The sequence below is a fragment of the Grampus griseus genome (assembly GCF_964374135.1).
Source record: "Grampus griseus genome assembly, chromosome: 1".
Taxonomy (NCBI): Eukaryota; Metazoa; Chordata; class Mammalia; order Artiodactyla; family Delphinidae; genus Grampus; species Grampus griseus.
In genome coordinates this window covers 79,561,665-79,581,742 of record NC_139017.1, presented here as the reverse complement: position 1 = coordinate 79,581,742, position 20,078 = coordinate 79,561,665, and the positions used below count along the sequence as shown (strand labels likewise).

At 40.1% G+C, this 20,078-nt stretch overlaps 1 protein-coding gene across 1 annotated transcript in view; it reads right to left on the bottom strand.

Moving 5' to 3' along the window:
• The window catches only part of SPAG17 (sperm associated antigen 17), a gene marked incomplete at its 5' end in the record, with an annotated part of 228,920 nt that overhangs the window by 33,000 nt on the left and 175,842 nt on the right, over positions 1 to 20,078 (bottom strand). The window contains 8 exons of the mRNA XM_082671490.1: positions 4,987 to 5,089; positions 5,815 to 5,914; positions 8,513 to 8,560; positions 8,779 to 8,878; positions 11,054 to 11,099; positions 11,637 to 11,750; positions 12,714 to 12,896; positions 19,335 to 19,462. Coding sequence (XP_082527616.1) covers positions 4,987 to 5,089; positions 5,815 to 5,914; positions 8,513 to 8,560; positions 8,779 to 8,878; positions 11,054 to 11,099; positions 11,637 to 11,750; positions 12,714 to 12,896; positions 19,335 to 19,462 — 822 coding nt within the window. The remainder of the gene's footprint in view (positions 1 to 4,986; positions 5,090 to 5,814; positions 5,915 to 8,512; positions 8,561 to 8,778; positions 8,879 to 11,053; positions 11,100 to 11,636; positions 11,751 to 12,713; positions 12,897 to 19,334; positions 19,463 to 20,078) is intronic.

Sequence of the window (20,078 nt, the reverse complement as noted above, 5' to 3'; positions counted from 1 at the left end):
TCTAAGAAATCAGTGCAAAATGAAACAAATTTTAAATAAATATATCAAGCACTGGGCTTCCCTGGTGGCGCAGTGGTTGAGAGTCCGCCTGCCGATGCAGGGGACGCGGGTTCGTGCCCCGGTCCGGGAAGATCCCACATGCCGCGGAGCGGCTAGGCCCGTGAGCCATGGCTGCTGAGCCTGCGCATCCGGAGCCTGTGCTCCGCAACAGGAGAGGCCACAGCAGTGAGAGGCCCGCGTACCACCAAAAAAAAAAAAAAAAAAAAAAAAAAAAAAAAATATCAAGCACTGGGGATGCAAACACATTTCAACTTGTGTGTACACCAACCCTGGTTAAATGGTGGTGGCTGCCCGGAGGACTGTGTTGAAGAAACTGTGGCCTCGCCCCCTTTCAAGGGGAGAGTAGGTTTGATTGGTTAGTGTCTTCTGCCCAGGGTGCAGGTGGCAGCACAAGCACCATCAGACTTCATCCCTGATTTAGCCCCATCACATCTACAAGTCATTGTTCCAGCCTTAATCTTTGCTTTGCAAACTCTGTGGTAATTGGCTGTGCTCATTCCAGGCAGCTGAATTTGTGGTATTGTACAGTAGAAAATCCCTCTATCTGGGCATTTTAACCACCCAGTTTATTAAAGAGAAGCACTAAATTTTATGTCATCCCTAAATTCTTCAACATGCATCTCCTGAAATGAAGACATTCCCCTACACATCCACAACAGCATCACCAAACCCGAAAAAAGTTACAGTAATCCAACAATGCCCTCTCATATAGAGTCCCTAAATCAAACTCATGTAATTCATCCAAATATTTTTGATAGCTGTTTTTTCCTCAATCCAGCAACCAAAATGTATGTATCACAAGTAGTTTTTATGCCTCTTTTGTCTTTTTTATTACAGAACAATCACCTCATGTTTAAAAAATTTTTTTAATGACATTTACTTTTTTTTTTAACATCTTGATTGGAGTATAATTGCTTTACGTTGTTGTGTTAGTTTCTGCTGTATAACAAAATGAATCAGCTATACGTATACATATATCCCCATAACCCCTCCCTCTTGTGTCTCCCTCCCACCCTCCCTATCCCACCCCTCTAGATGGTCACAAAGCACTGAGCTGATACCCCTGTGGTATGCAGCTGCTTCCCACTAGCTATCTATTTTACATTTGGGAGTGTATATATGCCAATGGTACTCTCTTACTTTGTCCCAGCTTATACTTCCCTCTCCCCGTGGGTACATCTCTGGGCTTTCTATCCTGTTCCATTGATCTATATTTTTGTTTTTGTGCCAGTACCATACTGTCTTGATTACTGTAGCTTTGTAGTATAGTCTGAAGTCAGGGAGTCTGATTCCTCCATCTCCATTTTTCTTTCTCAAGATTGCATTGGCTATTCAGGGTCTTTTGTGTTTCCATACAAATTGTGAAATTTTTTGTTCTAGTTCTGTGAAAAATGCCAGTGGTAGTTTGATAGGGATTGAATTGAATCTGTAGATTGCTTTGGGTAGTAGAGTCATTTTCACAATGTTGATTCTTCCAATCCAAGAACATGGTATATCTCTCCATCTGTTTGTATCATCTTTAATTTCTTTCATCAGTGTCTTATAGTTTTCTGCATACAGGTCTTTTGTCTCTTTAGGTAGGTTTATTCCTAGGTATTTTATTCTTTTTGTTGCAGTGGTAAATGGGAGTCTTTCCTTAATTTCTCTTTCAGATTTTCCATCATTAGTGTATAGGAATGCCAGAGATTTCTGTGCATTGATTTTGTATCCTGCTACTTTACCAAATTCATTGATTAGCTCTAGTAGTTTTCTGGTAGCATCTTTAGGATTCTGTCATCTGCAAACAGTGACAGTTTTACTTCTTCTTTTCTGATTTGGATTCCTTTTATTTCTTTTTTATCTCTGATTGCTGTGGCTAAAACTTCCAAAACTATGTTGAATAATGGTGGTGAGAGTGGGCAACACTTGTCTTGTTCCTGATCTTAGAAGAAAGTGTATCCTGTTGGTTTTGGATGGAATGTCCTATAAATATCAATTAAGCCCATCTGGTCTAATGTCTCATATAAAACTTGTGTTTCCTTATTTATTTTCATTTTGGATGATCTGTCCAGTGGTGAAAGTGGGGTGTTAAAAGTCCCCTACTATTATTGTGTTACTCTCAATTTCCCCTTTTATGGCTGTTAGCATTTGTCTTATGAATTAAGGTGCTCCTATGCATAAATGCATAAATATTTACAATTTTTATATCTTCTCCTTGGATTGATCCCTTGATCATTGTGTAGTTTCCTTCTTTGTCTCTTGTAATGGTCTTTATTTTAAAATCTGTTTTGTCTGATATGAGAAATGCTACTCCAGCTTTCTTTTGATTTCCATTTGCAAGGAATATCTTTTTCCAACCCCTCACTTTCAGTCTGTATGTGTCCCTAGGTCTGAAGTGGGTCTCTTGTAGACAGCATATATATATGGGTCTTGTTTTTGTATCCATTCAGCCATTCTGTGTCTTTTGGTTAGAGCATTTTATCCATTTGCATTTGAGGAAATTATCGATATGTATGTTCCGATTACCATTTTCTTAATTGTTTGGGGTTTGTTATTGTAAGTCTTTTCCTTCTCTTGTGTTTCCTGCCTAGAGAAGTTCCTTTAGTGTCTGTTGTAAAGCTGGTTTGGTGGTGCTGAATTCTCTTAGCGTTTGCTGGTCTGTAAAGGTTTTAATTTCTCCATTGAATCTGAATGAGATCCTTGCTGGGTAGAGTAATCTTGGTTGTAGGTTTTTCCCTTTCATCACTTTAAATAAGTCCTGCCACTCCTTTCTGGCTTGCAGAGTTTTTGCTGAAAGGTCAGCTGTTACCCTTATGGGGATTCACTTGTATGTTATTTGTTGCTTTTGCCTTGCTGCTTTTAATATTTTCCTTTATATTTAATTTTTGATAGTTTGATTAACATGGGTCTTGGCGTGTTTCTCCTTGGACTTATCCTGTATGGGTCTCTCTGCACTTCCTGGACTTGATTATTTCCTTTCCCATATGAGGGAAGTATTCAACTGTAATCTCTTCAGATATTTTCTCAGTCCCTTTCTTTTTCTTCTCTTCTTCTTCTGGGACCCCTATAATTCGAATGTTGGTGCGTTTAATGTTGCCCCAGAGGTCTCTGAGATTGTCCTCAATTCTTTTCATTCTTTTTTCTTTATTCTGCTCTGCAGCAGTTATTTCCACTATTTTATCTTCCAGGTCACTTATCCGTTCTTCTGCCTCAGTTATTCTGCTATTGCTTCCTTCTAGAGTATTTTCAATTTCATTTATTGTGTTGTTAATCATTGTTTGTTTGCTCTTTAGTTCTTCTAAGTCCTTGTTAAACATTTCTTGTATTTTCTCCATTCTATTTCCAAGATTTTGGATCATCTTTACTATCATTACTCTGAATTCTTTTTCAGGTAGACTGCCTATCTCCTCTTCATTTGTTTGGTCTGGTGGGTTTTTACCTTTCTCCCTCATCTGCTGCACATTTCTGTGTCTTCTCATTTTGCTTTACTTACTGTGTTTGGGGTCTCCTTTTAACAGGCTGCAGGTTCATAGTTCCCGTTGTTTTTGGTGTCTGCCCCCAGTGGGTAAGGTTGGTTCAGTGGTTGTGTAGGCTTACTGGTGGAGGGGACTGGTGCCTGTGTTCTGGTGGGTGAGGCTGGATCTTTTCTTTCTGGTGGGCGGGACCGAGTCCTGTGGTGTGTTGTGGGGTGTCTGTGACCTTATTATGATTTTAGACAGCCTCTCTGATAATGGGTGGGGTTGTGTTCCTGTCTTGCTAGTTGTTTGGCATGGGGTGTCCAGCACTGGAGCTTGCTGGTGTTTGAGCGGAGCTGGGTCTTAGCGTTGAGACGGAGATCTCTGAGAGCTCTCGCCAATTGATATTATGTGGGGCCAGGAGGTCTCTGGTGGTCCAGTGTCCTGAACTCGGCTCTCCCACCTCAGAGGCTCAGGCCTGACACCCGGCCAGAGCACCAAGAGCCTGTCAGCCATACGGAATTATCAAGATAGTGGTCACTGGCAAGTGAAACCACAAGAGGAGAGGCCCGTGCTGTGCCTGGTTCTGCTGAGCACTTTTCAGACATCAGCTCATTCTGGCAACAGGGCGACTGGGTCAGCGAGGCAGGATGGTGTCCGTGAGGTGGGCGGCACTCAGCAGATGGCGAGGCCTGAGGCGCCCTGTCGAAGCCCTTGGGAAAGGCCAACGGGGGCCAGGACTCCGGCCTCCTGCGGCTGCAGCCTCTTTAGTGTCTCCTTCCCGGCGTCAAGTTGCTCTCACTCCTGCTTTGGTGGCCGTGCCTTTACCCTGAGGTTCTTCATGCGGTAAGCGCTCCCTGAGGTGATGCGTGAAAAGCGTGGGCCTCACTGAAGCGAGAGAAACGGGGATGGAGCCATGGGGCCAATGACATTGACTTTTTGGAAGAGCCCGGGTCAGCTGTCTTATTAAATGTCTACATTCTGGTTTGTCTGATTGTTTCCTTTTGATTAAATTCAGGTTAAGGATTTTTGGTGAGAATTCTACACAGGTTCTAGGAACAATATTCATATTGCATTATATGAGAAAACATCTAATGCTAGGTTGTCTCACATATGGTAGAAGTTTGATCACTTGGTTAAGGTGGAAAATGCCATCTCCCTCCATTGTAAAGGCATATTCTCCTCCTCATAATTAGCAGGTAATACGTGAGGTGATACTTGGAGACCATGTAAATGTACTGTTCTCCAACAACCTTTCATTACTCCCTTGATTTTTAAATTAGTCAGGTCTTCTTAATGCTTTTAGGTAAATTTTAAGCATACAGGATGAAAACTAAATTTTATTTACATTTTAGTTTCCTCATATAACTCAGCCAAATCTATAATATATAGGTCACACTGTGTTATGTCATTAGCTGTTACTGAGACAAAAAGTGGTAGGAACTAGTTATGTTCTACATTAACAGGAATAAGAGCTACATGAACATATTACCTGGAGGAAGATTGGATGTATTTTGAACAGCTGTTTTGCTTGCATCCTTGTCTTTCTTGGTAAAAGAAGGCAAGTTTTTGGAAAGGGTGTCCAGATAATTAAACTTAAAGGAAAAATCAAAGATTTATTTTAGACTTACACACAGCTGAAAGGCAAGTGCTACAAGCATGATAAGTTGGTAAGCAGTGATAAAAGCATATTTTTTAAGGCCCTGAAAAGGAAGTTTGCAAATTACAAGTTGTTCGAGAAACTGATTAACTCAATTCTGGATTTTGTTAATTAGTCATAATTTCCCATAATTTCTTGTCAGGCAGCCTCTGGTTAATAATAACATCTGGAATTTTCATTGAAGCACAGGGAGTTCTGAACACATGAAAATCCTCCCTTTGCTTGAGAGTTTCAAGGTTTCATAGGAAAGGAGAGCCATGTTCTCCTTCCATGGGCTTCCAAGAACTCACAATCTCTCAGTGTTGCCTCAGCAGCTGATGGGTGAGGACATTTCAATAGAATAAAAACTTCAAAATGGGATTTATCGGAGGATAATCATCAATAGGGAGAATTCAACCCAAAAAGAGCTTAAAATAGATGGGAGAACATAATTAATAGTGATAATGCAAGGCAGGGAGGTAGAGCTGTAGGAATACACTGGCAAAGAATTTCCCTCTCACATGCTGGTGAGGACATGATTTGAAGAGCATGGGTTAGTCAATTGGGTTGATGCTTGAAGCAGGAAAGAAACATCAGGATAGGTAGGTTACATTAAAAGCACAGGCATTGTATCAACTTCTATGAAGACTCATTCAATTTTTGTTAATTACATTCAATTACCTGAGACTGATATAACTTGCTTAGTTCAGATTTGTAGTACGGAGATATTGCTTTGTTCCTAATTTCCTTTAGATAGTTTTGTGTTTTTTCAATTTCCTTCCTGGTGGATATTTCCATAACGATGCAAAAGAAGACACAGAACATTAACGAAAAAGTGTTATTTGCTTTTGTTTCAGCTCTAAATCCCACAGAAAATGGGGATCACTAACAAAACTGGTAAGAATTAACTCGGGCATTTTTTTGTCAACTTGTTTCAGTTCATCTTCTGCTTCTTCTAGAATCGGTCACATTTCTGACCTCAGAAATTAGACTTTCATGTGAGACAGGAAATAATGATACCAGCTGGTAGTCTGGTTTTACACTTGATCTCAAAAGGCTACAAACCACATGGATGACCTTTTTGCATGTCTTTCCGTTTCTCTGAGGTTTAATTGACAGCTAGATTCTACTGATTTCCGAAATTTCAGTAGCAGTGGTAACACTGAAACCTGGGGAATGAATGGCTTATGAATAATGCAATTAATGATCACAAAGTAAAATAAAAACAATCATAATCTTGCTAGCTGACTTTCCATATTAGAAAATGTACTGGGGAGGCAATAGTCCAGCTAAAAACTACACTTCCCAGCCTTCCGTCTATATACGGATAGCCAGTAAGATGTAAACTGAAGTCACTGGGTAAGACTTCAGAAAGCTTTTAAAGAGGGCTAACTCAGCTGGAAGGCTTTCCCTTTGTCCTTGCTTCATCTCTTTTCCTACTTCCTAAAATATGAATGAAATGGCTGTAGCTGCAGCAGTCATTTTGCAACTATGAAGCAAACTTGAGGATGGAAATCATGTGCTAAGAAGGATGGAACAGAAGAAAGGAAGGAATCTTAGTTCCTGATGATGATGTGGCACTGCCTGCCATGGACTGCCCACTTCGGACTTCTTTTACATTAGGAAAAACAAACTTCTTTCTTGTAAAACACTGATTTGGGGGTTGTCCGTTAAATGCAGCCAAACCTAACCCTATCTGAAAAAATTTTCATTTTTAAGTGCTTATTGCATGCCAGGAAAACTTTGCAAAGTACTTTGCATTTAATCTTACAATAACTCTATGAGTTACTATTATTATTCCCATTTTATTCATCAAAAATTCAAGGCATAGAGAAGTAAGTAGTAAGAAGTAAAGTCTGAATTAAAATCCAGGTTGCCTGCACCAAAGCCCATGATCTTGAGAAGTGCTTATGCAAGTCAGCTGTTAGTGAACTGACAGAGATCTTAGATACTAGGTGGTCTAATCATCCTCATTTTATAGATAAGCAAACTGAATTCCTGAAGTAAATTTTACTGAAGTAAAACAACCAGCTGGAATCATACAGTCTGCCAATAATCAAATTGGAGCTGATTCTAGGTCTGCTGGCTCTAAGAACAGTGCTCTTTCTCTTATACTAGATGGCCTCTCTGGAAATACTGGCTGAATGAAAATCGTCTTATTTAAACAGCTTGAATTTCTCATTAAAATATCTCTACTGCCTCACTGGATTCGTTCATCAATCTATGGCAGTCTGGCTACTGCCTATCAATCTATTAAAATTGTTCTCACAAAAGAAATCAATAAACCTTCCAACCGATAAGCACAAATTCCTCTCTTCATTCTCCTTTCTGATTCTTCCATGGCATCTGACATTTGTTGACTACCTTCTATTTCCTTGAAACTTTCTCCTTCCTTAACCCTCCTCCCCTGTCCATTTTCCATGTTGCCAGCCCTTCTCTTTCTAGGACATATATCTAATTATGTGTTTCACTTTCTTCTTCAAAAACTTTTGTTGGCTTGCCATTCCTACCTATGGGGTAAAATTCGAAACTGTTAATGTTTCAAAAATTTTTTTAAATGTGAATGGATAACACATGCAAATGTACATAATTCAAAAAGGAGAAAAGAGTACATAATGAAAAGGAAGTCCATCTTGCACTATCCCCTAACCTCCCAGTTTCCTTCTCCACAAGCACTCACTGTCACCAGGCTCTTGGATATCCTTTCAGGGATATTCTACAGGACAGTATATACTTCTAGTTTGACCTTGTATAGAGGGGTGGCCCATGAGACCTAAGGTCTTATCTCACTACTTCTCCAACACATTCCACAAGGTAGCCCAGACGTTTTTATTAAGAAGTGTATTCATCCTGGGAGTCATTCTGGAGAGGAGCCATGCAAATGTGTACAGTGGTACCATATGTACTACTATACACTCAATAAATATATCTGGCTTCCTTTCTTTAGGGCAAGAGGGCTGGGGTTGGAATCCTCAGCTAGGATTGAAAGGAAACCAGAGCACATAATGCTTAGAGCACATTCCTCGTGTGCATTATAAGAATCCTTGCATGTTTACAACTATGCTTTGCATTAAGTTCTAGAATATTTATTAGTATATTAGAATTACCAAAGCACAGAGAATACCTGAGAGTTCCCTTGCTTATGAGAGAGAGAGGATCTACCTAATGGTCAAATGGTAATGGTCAAATGGGCTTCCTCAAAAGATAATAAGGTCACTGCCCAAAAGATGACTGCTGGGCAGAAATGTAGCAGAATTTAAAGAACATCGGGGAGCCTGGATGGTAGGACTTTGCAACCCCCCCAATTCTAAAATTCTATGACTCCACCAAACTGGGTCTTTCACATGCTTATTTTATGTATAGTTCAGGGTAGAATTACCTCTTTTGAGCTAACTTTTCTTTCCAACGCTTTGTTGTTACTGTGTGCCTGTGTAAAACGAAAGGAAAAAAAATATGATGAAAAAGGGCAATGTTCTCAGCCTACAGATAATAAAAGAAAACCCACCCTTGTATGATAAATTGTTAACAGCATGGAAGATGAAAGGCTAATTCCTTGATGTAGTCACCCACTGTATGACACCCGCGCCTCTCCATTTCCTCATCATTTCCTTAGTACTGATTGGAACACATTATTGATCAGCTTACCTCCGTTTCTTTTCAGAGAAATCTGTCTCAACGGTTTCTGGTGGACATTCTGTAGTATTAGCCAAAGACTGCTTGAATACATCAGTTAGGTGGGCTGCAACTTTAAAAACAGATGCATTTAACTTTTATCCTCACTTCTTGACAGCCCAACACACAATCAGTACCCAATTACTCATTTGAGATGTTTTCTAAGAGCCTATATTGAGTCTATCAAGTGATTACTAGAATTTCCATGACCAAGCTATAATATAACAGGAAACCAGGTATCTCTATGAAATACCCTTTTAGAGAAACACATCTTATAGTCAAAATGTAAAATGTAAGTGACACCTCATTTGTCCCACATCACTGGGGGCGTCAGTGTTCTACCTAACTGAATTTCTTCACATCTGAAGCACCAAAGCTCAAAAAAATTAAACACTTGGGCTTCCCTGGTGGCGCAGTGGTTGAGAGTCCGCCTGCCCATGCAGGGGACACGGGTTCGTGCCCCGGTCTGGGAAGATCCCACATGCCGCGGAGCGGCTGGGCCCGTGAGCCATGGCCGCTGAGCCTGCGCATCCGGAGCCTATGTTCCGCAACGGGAGAGGCCACAACAGTGAGAGGCCCGCGTACCGCAAAAAAAAAAAAAATTAAACACTTTATTGAAATTGTTTTTCTAAAACAATATCTAAAGATATAAACCTAAGAATATGAATATAATACAACAGTTATTTGATAATTTGGGCAGTGGTTCTCAGAGGTTATTCCAGAGAACATGGTCTTGGAGGGATGTTAACAGGAGATTAAAAAAGAAAGAAGGCTCTGTGTTTCACGGTTATATGAGTTTGGGAAACACTGATTTTTACAAGGTTAAATATGTTTCATTACTGTAGAGCTTTTCTGGACCCTTAACTAGTTCATGTACTTTGTGGCTGTCTAAGAAAATAAGGCAATATGCAGCAGTATGCAAACTTACGTTAGCATAGAACTCACTTTTTTTTTCTGGAGCTGTCCCATAGACTAGTGTTTTAGGAAGTACTTTGGGGAGCATTGACTTAGGATCACCACTATTAATGTGTCAGGGGCAGCTGTAAACATGCAAGACTCTGATTCCTGCATCTGTTTGTCTGTTCGAAAAATACATTTGATTTGTCCTTCACTATTGGGCAGCTTGTGCATTTACCTTACAGTGATTGTTCCCTCACACCAGAGGTTAAAAATTCAAATGCTACAATGTAGGGTCACCAGATAAAGTATAGGGCATCTAGTTAAATTTGAATTTCAGAGGAACAACAAAAAATCTTTAGTATAAGTATGCTCCATGTTATTTTGGGACATCCTTATAACAAAAAAATTTGTTGTTTGTCTGAAATTCATATTTAACTTGGCCTTCTGTATTTTTATTTGCTAAATCTGGCAACCGTAACATAAGAGGCCACCCAGGTAAAAGAGTGACAACAGAGTGTAAGGACAGGAGACACTGTGGCTGTGATGGATTCTTTTGTTCATGGCAGTTCTAAAGGGGCAGCTGATAATCATCTTCAGCTACATGTCACTGTGTGGTAATGGGACATTTCAAGATAAGGAAAATTCAGATACAGAAACAACAAAAGCAACTGTGCAAGACAACACTGTGGGGGACACACAAAACACATCTGTGGGCTGAATGGAGCCCGTGGCTGCCACTTTCTGACTTTTGTCATATGACCAAAATAGAAAAGAAAACCCCAAACCACAAAAATTCTCCACTGCTTGTCTTCTGTGAACTATGAAACCATATAACCAAGTTTGTTGGGGCTGTATATTTCCCCACATAAATAAGCTTTCCAAGAGTAGACTGCTTGGGCCACATATAGTGCAAAACAGTGCAAGATTTTGGTGATACCTGTGTAGTTGCTCCAAAGTTCTGTGTGTGCGTGTGTGTGTGTGTGTGTGTGTGTGTGTGTGTGTGTGTGTATTGGGAGTAGAGTGTTGGTTGGTTGACTGTTTCCTTCCTGTATATTTGCTATGTTCTAAATGCAAGTTGAGGCTAACTTAAAAGCCAAATGTCAACTTTTATCATTCAACATGTGATAGTTAAAGATAAATTAGAGGCAATCATGGTTTGAAGGATCTCACAATTTAGGCAGGAAAAAAATATATTAAAAAAATCATTACAATACAACATGGCCAATATGACAACAGAAATATGTACATGGTACTTTGCTATCAGATGAGAGAATAACTGAGAAGTGTATTTAAGATTGTTCCTTTGCAATCTGTAACTATTTTGCACAAAAATATTAAATGTAATTACCTTCAGTATCACGACTTTCTGTAGTTTTCTCCATTTTAGGGAAAGCCTGAAATGAAGATAGAGTTCCTTAATGATGATGATTATATTACATACAAAATTTACTTTGTTTAGAAGGATTCCTTATGTGATCAAATTGATCTTTTATGGAACTTACTATAAAATGAATTAGTTTTTTAATGCCAATACAAAAAGTGACATGATTTTTTTTAGTCATTTCTTTCACTTAGCAAATTTCTAAAAATGGAAATCATTTTAAGTGTAGAAGTTGATTTTTCTTCCTTCTTCCTATTTCATTCATTAATTCATAAGACATTTCAATGAATGTCAGTTTCTCTGAAGACAATAAAAACTTTTATTTAAGAGCCTTCAGAATTATTTATGATTTAAGGAAGAGCCTAAAAAGCTTTTGGAAAATTCGATATATATAAGGGATCAGAGTTCCACAGAAATAAGAAATTATAAGGAGGGAGAAAATGCTTCATAGAAGTGGCAGAAACAGCTATTATTTACAATATTTTGTCTCAAAGCATTTAATATTGAAACAATAGTAAAACCACTAGAGTAAAAAACATTTCTTTCTCACCATAACTAGCTTGAGGAGATCTGCAGCCTTGGCTTTCTCCCCCTCAGTTCTGGAATCTTTAACTCTCATTTCCTGTAGCTCATCTTCTTTCTTTAGAATATGGTTTATATAATCCTAAATCAGTAGAATAAAAGAGATCAATAAAATGCAGAAATATGGTAGAGAGAGACACAGAATAGCCAACATCAGCTTGAAATAATACAAAAAGGTTAAGAATATGTAAGTTCACAAGGCTTAACAACCAGTTACTGGTCAAGCAATCTGGAAAGGCTTTTCCTTAATACGTTAATAAACAAAGACCTGAAAAGTCCAAAAGCAAAGCTTTAAGAGCCACAGGACATTAGAATTGTCTGAGGACCTCAGAGAGGCCCAGCTTCTCATTCAGTGCTCCAGTGTCCTCATCAATAAAATGGACAGAGTTGGGTTAGATGATTTCTAGAGTCCTTTCCAGGTATGGCCTTTATGATGAGATCTATGAATGTAAGTTACTCAGTTCATGCCTTTGCTTCCAAGAGAAATATACTTTACCTTTTGCATAAATATTTGATCTGTTTTCACAGATAACGGTCCCCTGCTGTATGCCAGGTATTGGGTATATAACCATAAACAAAACACATATGATACCTGTTCTGAGAGAGCTGACACACTTGACAGTGAGATGTTATAGATATGCTTATACAGTTAACTATATATGTACAAATTCTTAGACTATTTCCCAAAACCAATAATCCTTTTCTTCCTCTGACAAGTATCAAGTTAATATGCAGTTCTACCTTTTTCCAGAGGTTACTAGATCAGTTTTCCATATACTGAGAGAGGAGGAGGACGACATTGCAATCACATATAAAAGTTACCTATCTTCTCAATGTCTTTGGGGCCTCAATACTTCCTATACCTTATGGGAACCATTAAGCATTTTCTGCCTTTTCCACCTTCTACCCTCTAGAAGATTGACATTTATGTGTTGCATTAGATAAATATTGGCAGAATTACATAATTTCAGGTTCCTCAGGAAACCAAGAAGAATGATTGCTCTGTTCCTGATTCTTTTGGGTCAGGTTACCAGAATTCCATTACCTTCAGGGAAATCTGCAGTTTCAATTTCACCTCATTCTTTATGACCTCGTGCTGGATGAACTGGCGTATCTGTAGCACACTGGGGCTCTTCCGTATAGGGGCTGGGGTGCTCATTAACTGTTTGGACCCAACGTCGAGGCCCTTCCAAATCTGAGTGCCAAATGGAGGTCCTGGAGTTTTTTTCTATTAACGAAACAAAGCAAAACAACCACCAAACAAATGAGAATATTTTACCGTTAGAATTGTTTTTTCCACCGAGTACTTATTATGTAGACACTCTATGCTAGGAACCACTCATTAGGGAATACCACAGTGAAAAAATGTATCCCTGTTCTCAAAAAGGTTTGCAAATATGAGGGAAATTGGGAACAGAACTGGGCAAGTTTTCCTCTTTAAATATGTTACCAAGAATAAGGATATTTAAAAATCCTGTTGCCTGATGTCCCACTGGATAGCATTTAGGGAAATGCTAAGCCATGCTGTTGCCATGGTGAGGCAGCAGCAGCCTCGGTTATGCCAAATGCATGCAACTATTCCTTAAAATCCACAGGGAGCCTAAGACACTTGGAATTAACAATCTTTAACTTTTTGGTTCCATGTTCATTTTGACCTGGAGAGATCCTTTGAGAGAGAAATCATCCCATAGATCTGGGAGGTCTTTGAGCTCATTCTAGATTAAGCATGCCACTAGAATCTTCCTGGGATCTCTTGGGCAGAAACATGTGCCTTGAGTAGATTAACATCTCTATCTTCTCCTTGTAATTGATTTTCAGGAGTGGTGTGCTTTGATGTGTTTCATTTTAAATTGCTCTTCAATTTCATTCCTTTTTACAGCTGAGTAATATTCCATTGTATATATGTGCCACATCTCTTTATCCATTCATCTGTTGATGGACATTTAGGTTGCTTCCGTGTCCTGGCTATTGAAAATAGTGCTGCAATGAACATTGTGGTACATGTATCTTTTTGAATTATGGTTTTCTCAGGGTATATGCCCAGTAGTGGGATTGCTGGGTCATATGGTAGTTCTATTTTTAGTTTTTTAAGGAACCTCCACACTGTTCTCCATAGTGGCTGTATCAATTTACATTCTCACCAACAGGGCAGAAGGGTTGGGTTCCCTTTTCTCCACTCACTCTCTAGCATTTATGAAAAAAAATAAAATAAAATAAAATAAATTGCTCTTCAGTGCCAAATGCCTCGTCAGTGATAGCTACTCAGAGGCTTGCCTGGGTGGCCACTCCACTGGGCATAGAAGGTCATAGATATAGGAGCTGTGGAGGAAGAGAATGAACTTCCTTCATTAATCTCAGGTGTGGTATATTATTTCTCACAGTGCAGTATTTTCAACTTGGAGATAGTTTTAGTAAACCATTTGGTGTGGTCTTTTCATTTTTCAGATAAGGAGTTAAGACATGCAGTGTGACTTTTCCCAAATCCCACATTAATAATTGATAGAGCCAAGACTAGAATTCAGATCATCTTCGTTCACCATGTTGCTTATAGGCACCAAACTGAAATATGGGGTCCTGTGGGCAAGCACAGGTCACTACCCACACCCTGCTGGGAGCCTGTGCAACACACCAGGGCCAACTAACTCAGGAGAACACACAGCACGCCTCAGGCTGTTGCAATGTCACGCCAGCCTCTGTTGCCACAAGCACTCCCGGCATCTCAATTGTGACTACCGTACCCTTCGCTCTCCCTGGCCTGAGTGAGCAAGAGAGCCCTAATCAGCTGCTGCTTTAACCGCCTACTCTCTGGCCAGGGAACAGATAACTGAGGGCAGCCTACATGCAGAGGTGGGGCCAAAACCAAAGCTGAACCCCAGGAGCTGTGCGAACAAAGAAGAGAAAGGGAAAGCTCTCTGTGCAGCCTCAGGAGCAGCAGACTAAATCCCTGCAATCAACTGGGTAAACCCTGCAATTGTGGAATACCTGAATAGACAACGAGTCCTCCCAAAATTGAGGTGGTGGACTTTGGGGGAAACTGTGGACTTGGGTTTGCTTTCTGTGTTTGATTTGTTTTTGGATTTATGTTTATCTTAGTTTAGTTTTTAGTATTTGTTTTCATTTGTGGGTTTGTTTATTGGTTTAGTTGACCTCTTACTTTTTTGTTTCTCTTTTTGTGAGTGTGTGTGAGTGTTTCTTTGTGTGATTTTGTCTGTTTAGTTTTGCTTTTACCATTTGTCTTGGGGTTCTGTCTGTTCGTATTTATTTTTCTTTTTGCAAGTGTGTTTGTGTATGTTTCTTTGTGTGATTTTGTCTGCTTAGTTTTGCTGTTACCATTTCTTTTGGCATTCTGTTTGCTCTTTTTTTTTTTTTCTCTTCCTTTTCTTCCATGCCATGTGGCTGTCAGGGTCTTCGTGCTCCAGCTGGGTGTCGGGCCTGAGCCTCTGAGGTGGGAGAGCTGAGTCCAGGATGTTAGACCACCAGAGACCTCCCGATCCCATATAATATTAATTGGTGAGAGCTCTCCCAAAGATCTCCATCTCAACACCAAGACCCAGCTGCACCCAGCAGCCAGCAAGCTCCAGTGCTGAACGCCCCATGACAAACAACTAACAAGACAGGAACACAATCCCACCCATTAGCAGAGAGGCTGCTTAAAGTCATACTAAGTTCACAGACACTCCAAAACACACCACCGGATGCAGGAATGTCCACCAGAGGGGCAAGCTCCAGCCCCAACCACCAGAACACAGGCAACGGTCCCCCGCACCAGGAAGCCTACATAACCCACTGAACCAACCTCACCCACTAGGGGCAGACACCAGAAATAAAGGAACTAGGAACCTGCAGCCTGAGAAAAGGAGGCCCCAAACACACTAAGTTAAACAAAATGAGAAGACAGAGAACTATGCACCAGAAAAGGAACAAGGTAAAACCCACCAGAACAAACAAATGAAGAGGAAATAGGCAGTCTACCTGAAAAAGAATTCAGAGTAATGATAGTAAAGATGATCCAAAATCTCAGAAATACAATGGAGAAAATACAAGAAATGTTTAACAATGACCTAGAGGAGCTAAAGAGCAAACAAACAATGATGAACAACACAATAAACGAAATTAAAAATACACTAGAAGGAATCAATAGCAGAATAAGTGAGGTAGAAGAACGGATAAGTGACCTGGAAGATAGAATGGTGGAAATAACTGCCACAGAGCAGAATAAAGAGAAAAGAATGAAAAGAATGGAGGACAGGCTCAGAGACCTCTGGGACAACATTAAACGCACCAACATTCGAATTATAGGGGTCCCAGAAGAAGAAGAGAAGAAAAAGAAAGGGACTGAGAAAATATCTGAAGAGATTATAGGTGAAAACTTCCCTCATATGGGAAAGGAAACAGTCAATCAAGTGCAGGAAGTGCAGAGACTCGCATACTGGATAAATCCAAGGAGAAACATGCCAAGACACATATAATCAAACTATCAAAAATTAAATATAAAGAAAAAATATTAAAAGCAGCAAGGGAAAAACAACAAATAACATACAAGGGAATCCCCATAAGGTTAACAGCTGACCTTTCAGCAAAAACTCTGCAAGCCAGAAGGGAGTCGCAGGACATATTTAAAGTGATGAAAGGGAAAAACCTACAACCAAGATTACTCTCCCCAGCAAGGGTCTCATTCAGATTCGATGGAGAAATTAAAACCTTTACAGACAAGCAAAAGCTAAGAGAATTCAGCACCACCAAACCAGCTTTAAAACAAATGCTAAAGGAACTTCTCTAGGCAGGAAACACAGAGAAGGAAAAGACCTACAAAAACAAACCCCAAACAATTAAGAAAATGGTAATAGGAACATACATATCGATAATTACCCTAAATGCAAATGGATTAAATGCTCCAACCAAAAGACACAGACTGGCTGAATGGATACAAAAATAAGACCCATATATATGCTGCCTACAAGAGACCCCTTCAGACCTGAGGAAACACACAGACTGAAAGGGAGGGGATGGAAAAAGATATTCCATGGAAATCAAAAGAAAGGTGGAGCAGCAATTCTCGTATCAGACAAAATAGACTTTAAAATAAAGACTGGGGCTTCCCTGGTGGCGCAGTGGTTGGGAGGCTGCCTGCCAATGCAGGGGACACGGGTTCGTGCTGTGGTCCGGGAAGATCCCACATGCCGTGGAGCGGCTAGGCCCGTGAGCCATGGCCGCTGAGCCTGCGCGTCCAGAGCCTGTGCTCCGCAGCAGGAGAGGCCACAACAGTGAGAGGCCCGCGTACCGCAAAAAAAACAAAACAAAACAAAACAAAAAAAAAACCAGAGCTGGAGAAATCAGCCTTCCTGACTTCAGACTATACTACAAACTACAGTAACCAAGACAGTATAGTACTGGCACAAAAACAGAAATATAGATCAGTGGAACAGGATAGAAAGCCTAGAGATAAACCCATGCACATATGGTCAACTAATCTATGAAAAAGGAGGCAAGAATATACAATGGAGTCAAGACATCCTCTTCAATAAGTGGTGCTGGGAAAACTGGACAGCTACATGTGAAAGAATGAAATTAGAAAACTCCCTGACACCATACACAAAAATAAACTCAAAATGGATTAAAGACCTAAATGTAAGGCCAGACACTATAAAACTCTTAGAGGAAAACATAGGCAGAATGCTTTATGACATAAATCACAGCAAGATCCTTTTTGACCCACCTCCTAGAGAAATGGAAATAAAAACTAAAATAAAAATAAACAAACGGGGCCTAATGAACTTTTGCACAGCAAAGGGAACCATAAAAAAGATGAAAAGACAACCCTCAGAATGGGAGAAAATGTTTGCAAACGAAGCAACCGACAAAGGATTAATCTTCAAAATATACAAGCAACTCATGCAGCTCAATATCAAATAAACTAACAACCTTGTCCAAAAGTGGGCGGAAGACCTAAATAGACATTTCTCCAAAGAAGATATACAGACTGCCAACAAACATATGAAAGGATGCTCAACATCACTTATCATTAGAGAAATACAAATCAAAACCACAATGAGGTATCACCTCACACCGGTCAGAATGGCCATTATCAAAATATCTACAAAGAATAAATGCTGCAGAGGGTGTGGAGAAAAGGGAACCCTCTTGCACTGTTGGTGGGAATGTAAATTGATACAGCTACTATGGAGAACAGCATGTAGGTTCCTTTAAAAACTAAAAATAGGGGCTTTCCTGGTGGTGCAGTGGTTGAGAGTCCGCCTGTCGATGCAGGGGGCACGGGTTCGTGCCCCGGTCCGGGAGGATCCCACGTGCTGCGGAGCGGCTGGGCCCGTGGGCCGTGGCTGGTGAGCCTGCGCGTCCGGGGCCTGTGCTCCGCAACGGGAGAGGCCGCAACGGTGAGAGGCCCGCGTACCGCAAAAAAAAAAAAAAAAAAAACAACTAAAAATAGAACTCCCATACGACCCAGCAATCCCCCTACTGGGCATATATCCTGAGAAAACCATAATTCAAAAAGAGTCATGTACCACAATGTTCACAGCAGCTCTATTTACAATAGCCAGGACTTGGAAGCAACCTAAATGTCCATTGACAGAAGAATGGATAAAGAAGATGTGGCATATATATACAATGGACTATTATTCAGTCATAAAAAGAAATGAAATTGAGTTATTTGTAGCAAGATGGATGGACTTAGAGTCTGTCATACAGAGTGAAATAAGTCAGAAAGAGAAAAACAAATACCGTATGCTAACACATATATTTGGAATCTAAAAAAAGAAAAATGGTTCTGATGAACCTAGTGGCAGGATAGGATTAAAGATGCAGACCTAGAGAATGGAATTGAAGACACAGGTCGGGGTGGGGGGAGGGTAAGCTGGGACGAAGTGAGAGTAGCATTGACATATATACACTACCAAATGTAAAATAGATAGCTAGTGGGAAGCAGCTGCATACCATAGGGAGATCAGCTCGGTGCTTTGTGACCACCTAGAGGGGTGGGATAGGGAGGGTGGGAGGGGATATGGGGGTATATGTATATGTATAGCTGATTCACTTTGTTATATAGCAGAAACTAACACACCATTGTAAAGCAATTATACTCCAATAAATGTGTAAAAAAAATGAAATGGCAAATCTGGCAAGATACAGGACTATATGATTCTTGCTCAAGATGTTTTCTTTCACTCTTTACAAAACCTTAGGTGGGCCTTTCTCTAAGCTGCCACAATTACAATGCTTACTTTTTAAAATTGCAGTTGCAAGTTCCTGTATTTAATATTTCACATTATTCTTACATACTCAGTTTGTGCATTAATAAATTGAGACTAAAGGGAAAGTGAAAGACCTAAGACTGTGTGTTAAAACTAACAAATAAATATTGGGAGAGGGAAGGTTTCTGTATTGCAAAATATCAGTAATGGGTTACTCAAACTGCATATTTTCATATTATAGGACGACGTTCAAGCCTGCGATGTAGGCTAAAAGAAATAAAACTGAGATAAACTAGTCAGGTGTATTTCTCTAAAATCTACAAATATAAAACTCCTTGAGCCCATTAACAATTTACAAAAGAAGGAAAATATGTGAATATACAGGAGAAGAGCTGAACTCTGGCCCACAGATAGATGGATATGCAAATATAGTTACTTTATAGCAGAAAAATTTGTACCTCAACCGAGGGAAATGTCTCCCATGTCCTTGACTGGAGATTAGGAGGAACAATTGTATCTAACTCTTTCTTCATTAGCCATGGTGAAGCTTCATGGAAAGGGCGAAGGACAGTGATGCTCAGGGCACCTGGTTCACAGAGAGGTATCAGAGGATCATTTCTCTTTCAGAAATATTCTGAGAAATCCAGTAGGTATTCACCAAATCGAACAAACACTTTTGAGAAGCCAGACACAATGACTATGCTTAAGGACCTTACAGTCTAACAAGAAAGGAGAGACGCAGTCATGGTAACACCTAAAACAGCTGGATTTAGATCACCTGAAAGTAGTAATGGACACTTCACTGTCCTTCGGAAACCACATCCAAGTCCTGTCAGTTCTACCACTAAACGTTTCTTGAGTTCATCTATCTCTTCCTCCTCCAGTGACCCTACCTTAGACTATTCCCCTCAGAGCCATCCTGTTTTGGACTACAATGACAACTAACTTTTCTGCCCACTTCTACTCTGAATGAACCTCCCTCCGCAGTCAGGGTGACTGATTATGCTAGCCCATGATGTAAAATCTTCTTTGACTTCCCATTGCTTATGGGATAAAACAGAGGCCTCACCCTGACTCAACTTGCGCTATTTTCCCTTCTGTACTTTGCCTACTTTAGCCTTTTTTCCCCTATCCTCCAAAGCTTTAAGCTTCCTGCTTTGTATTCTGTCTTCCAAGAAAGCTCCTCCTCCTATTTTAATTAA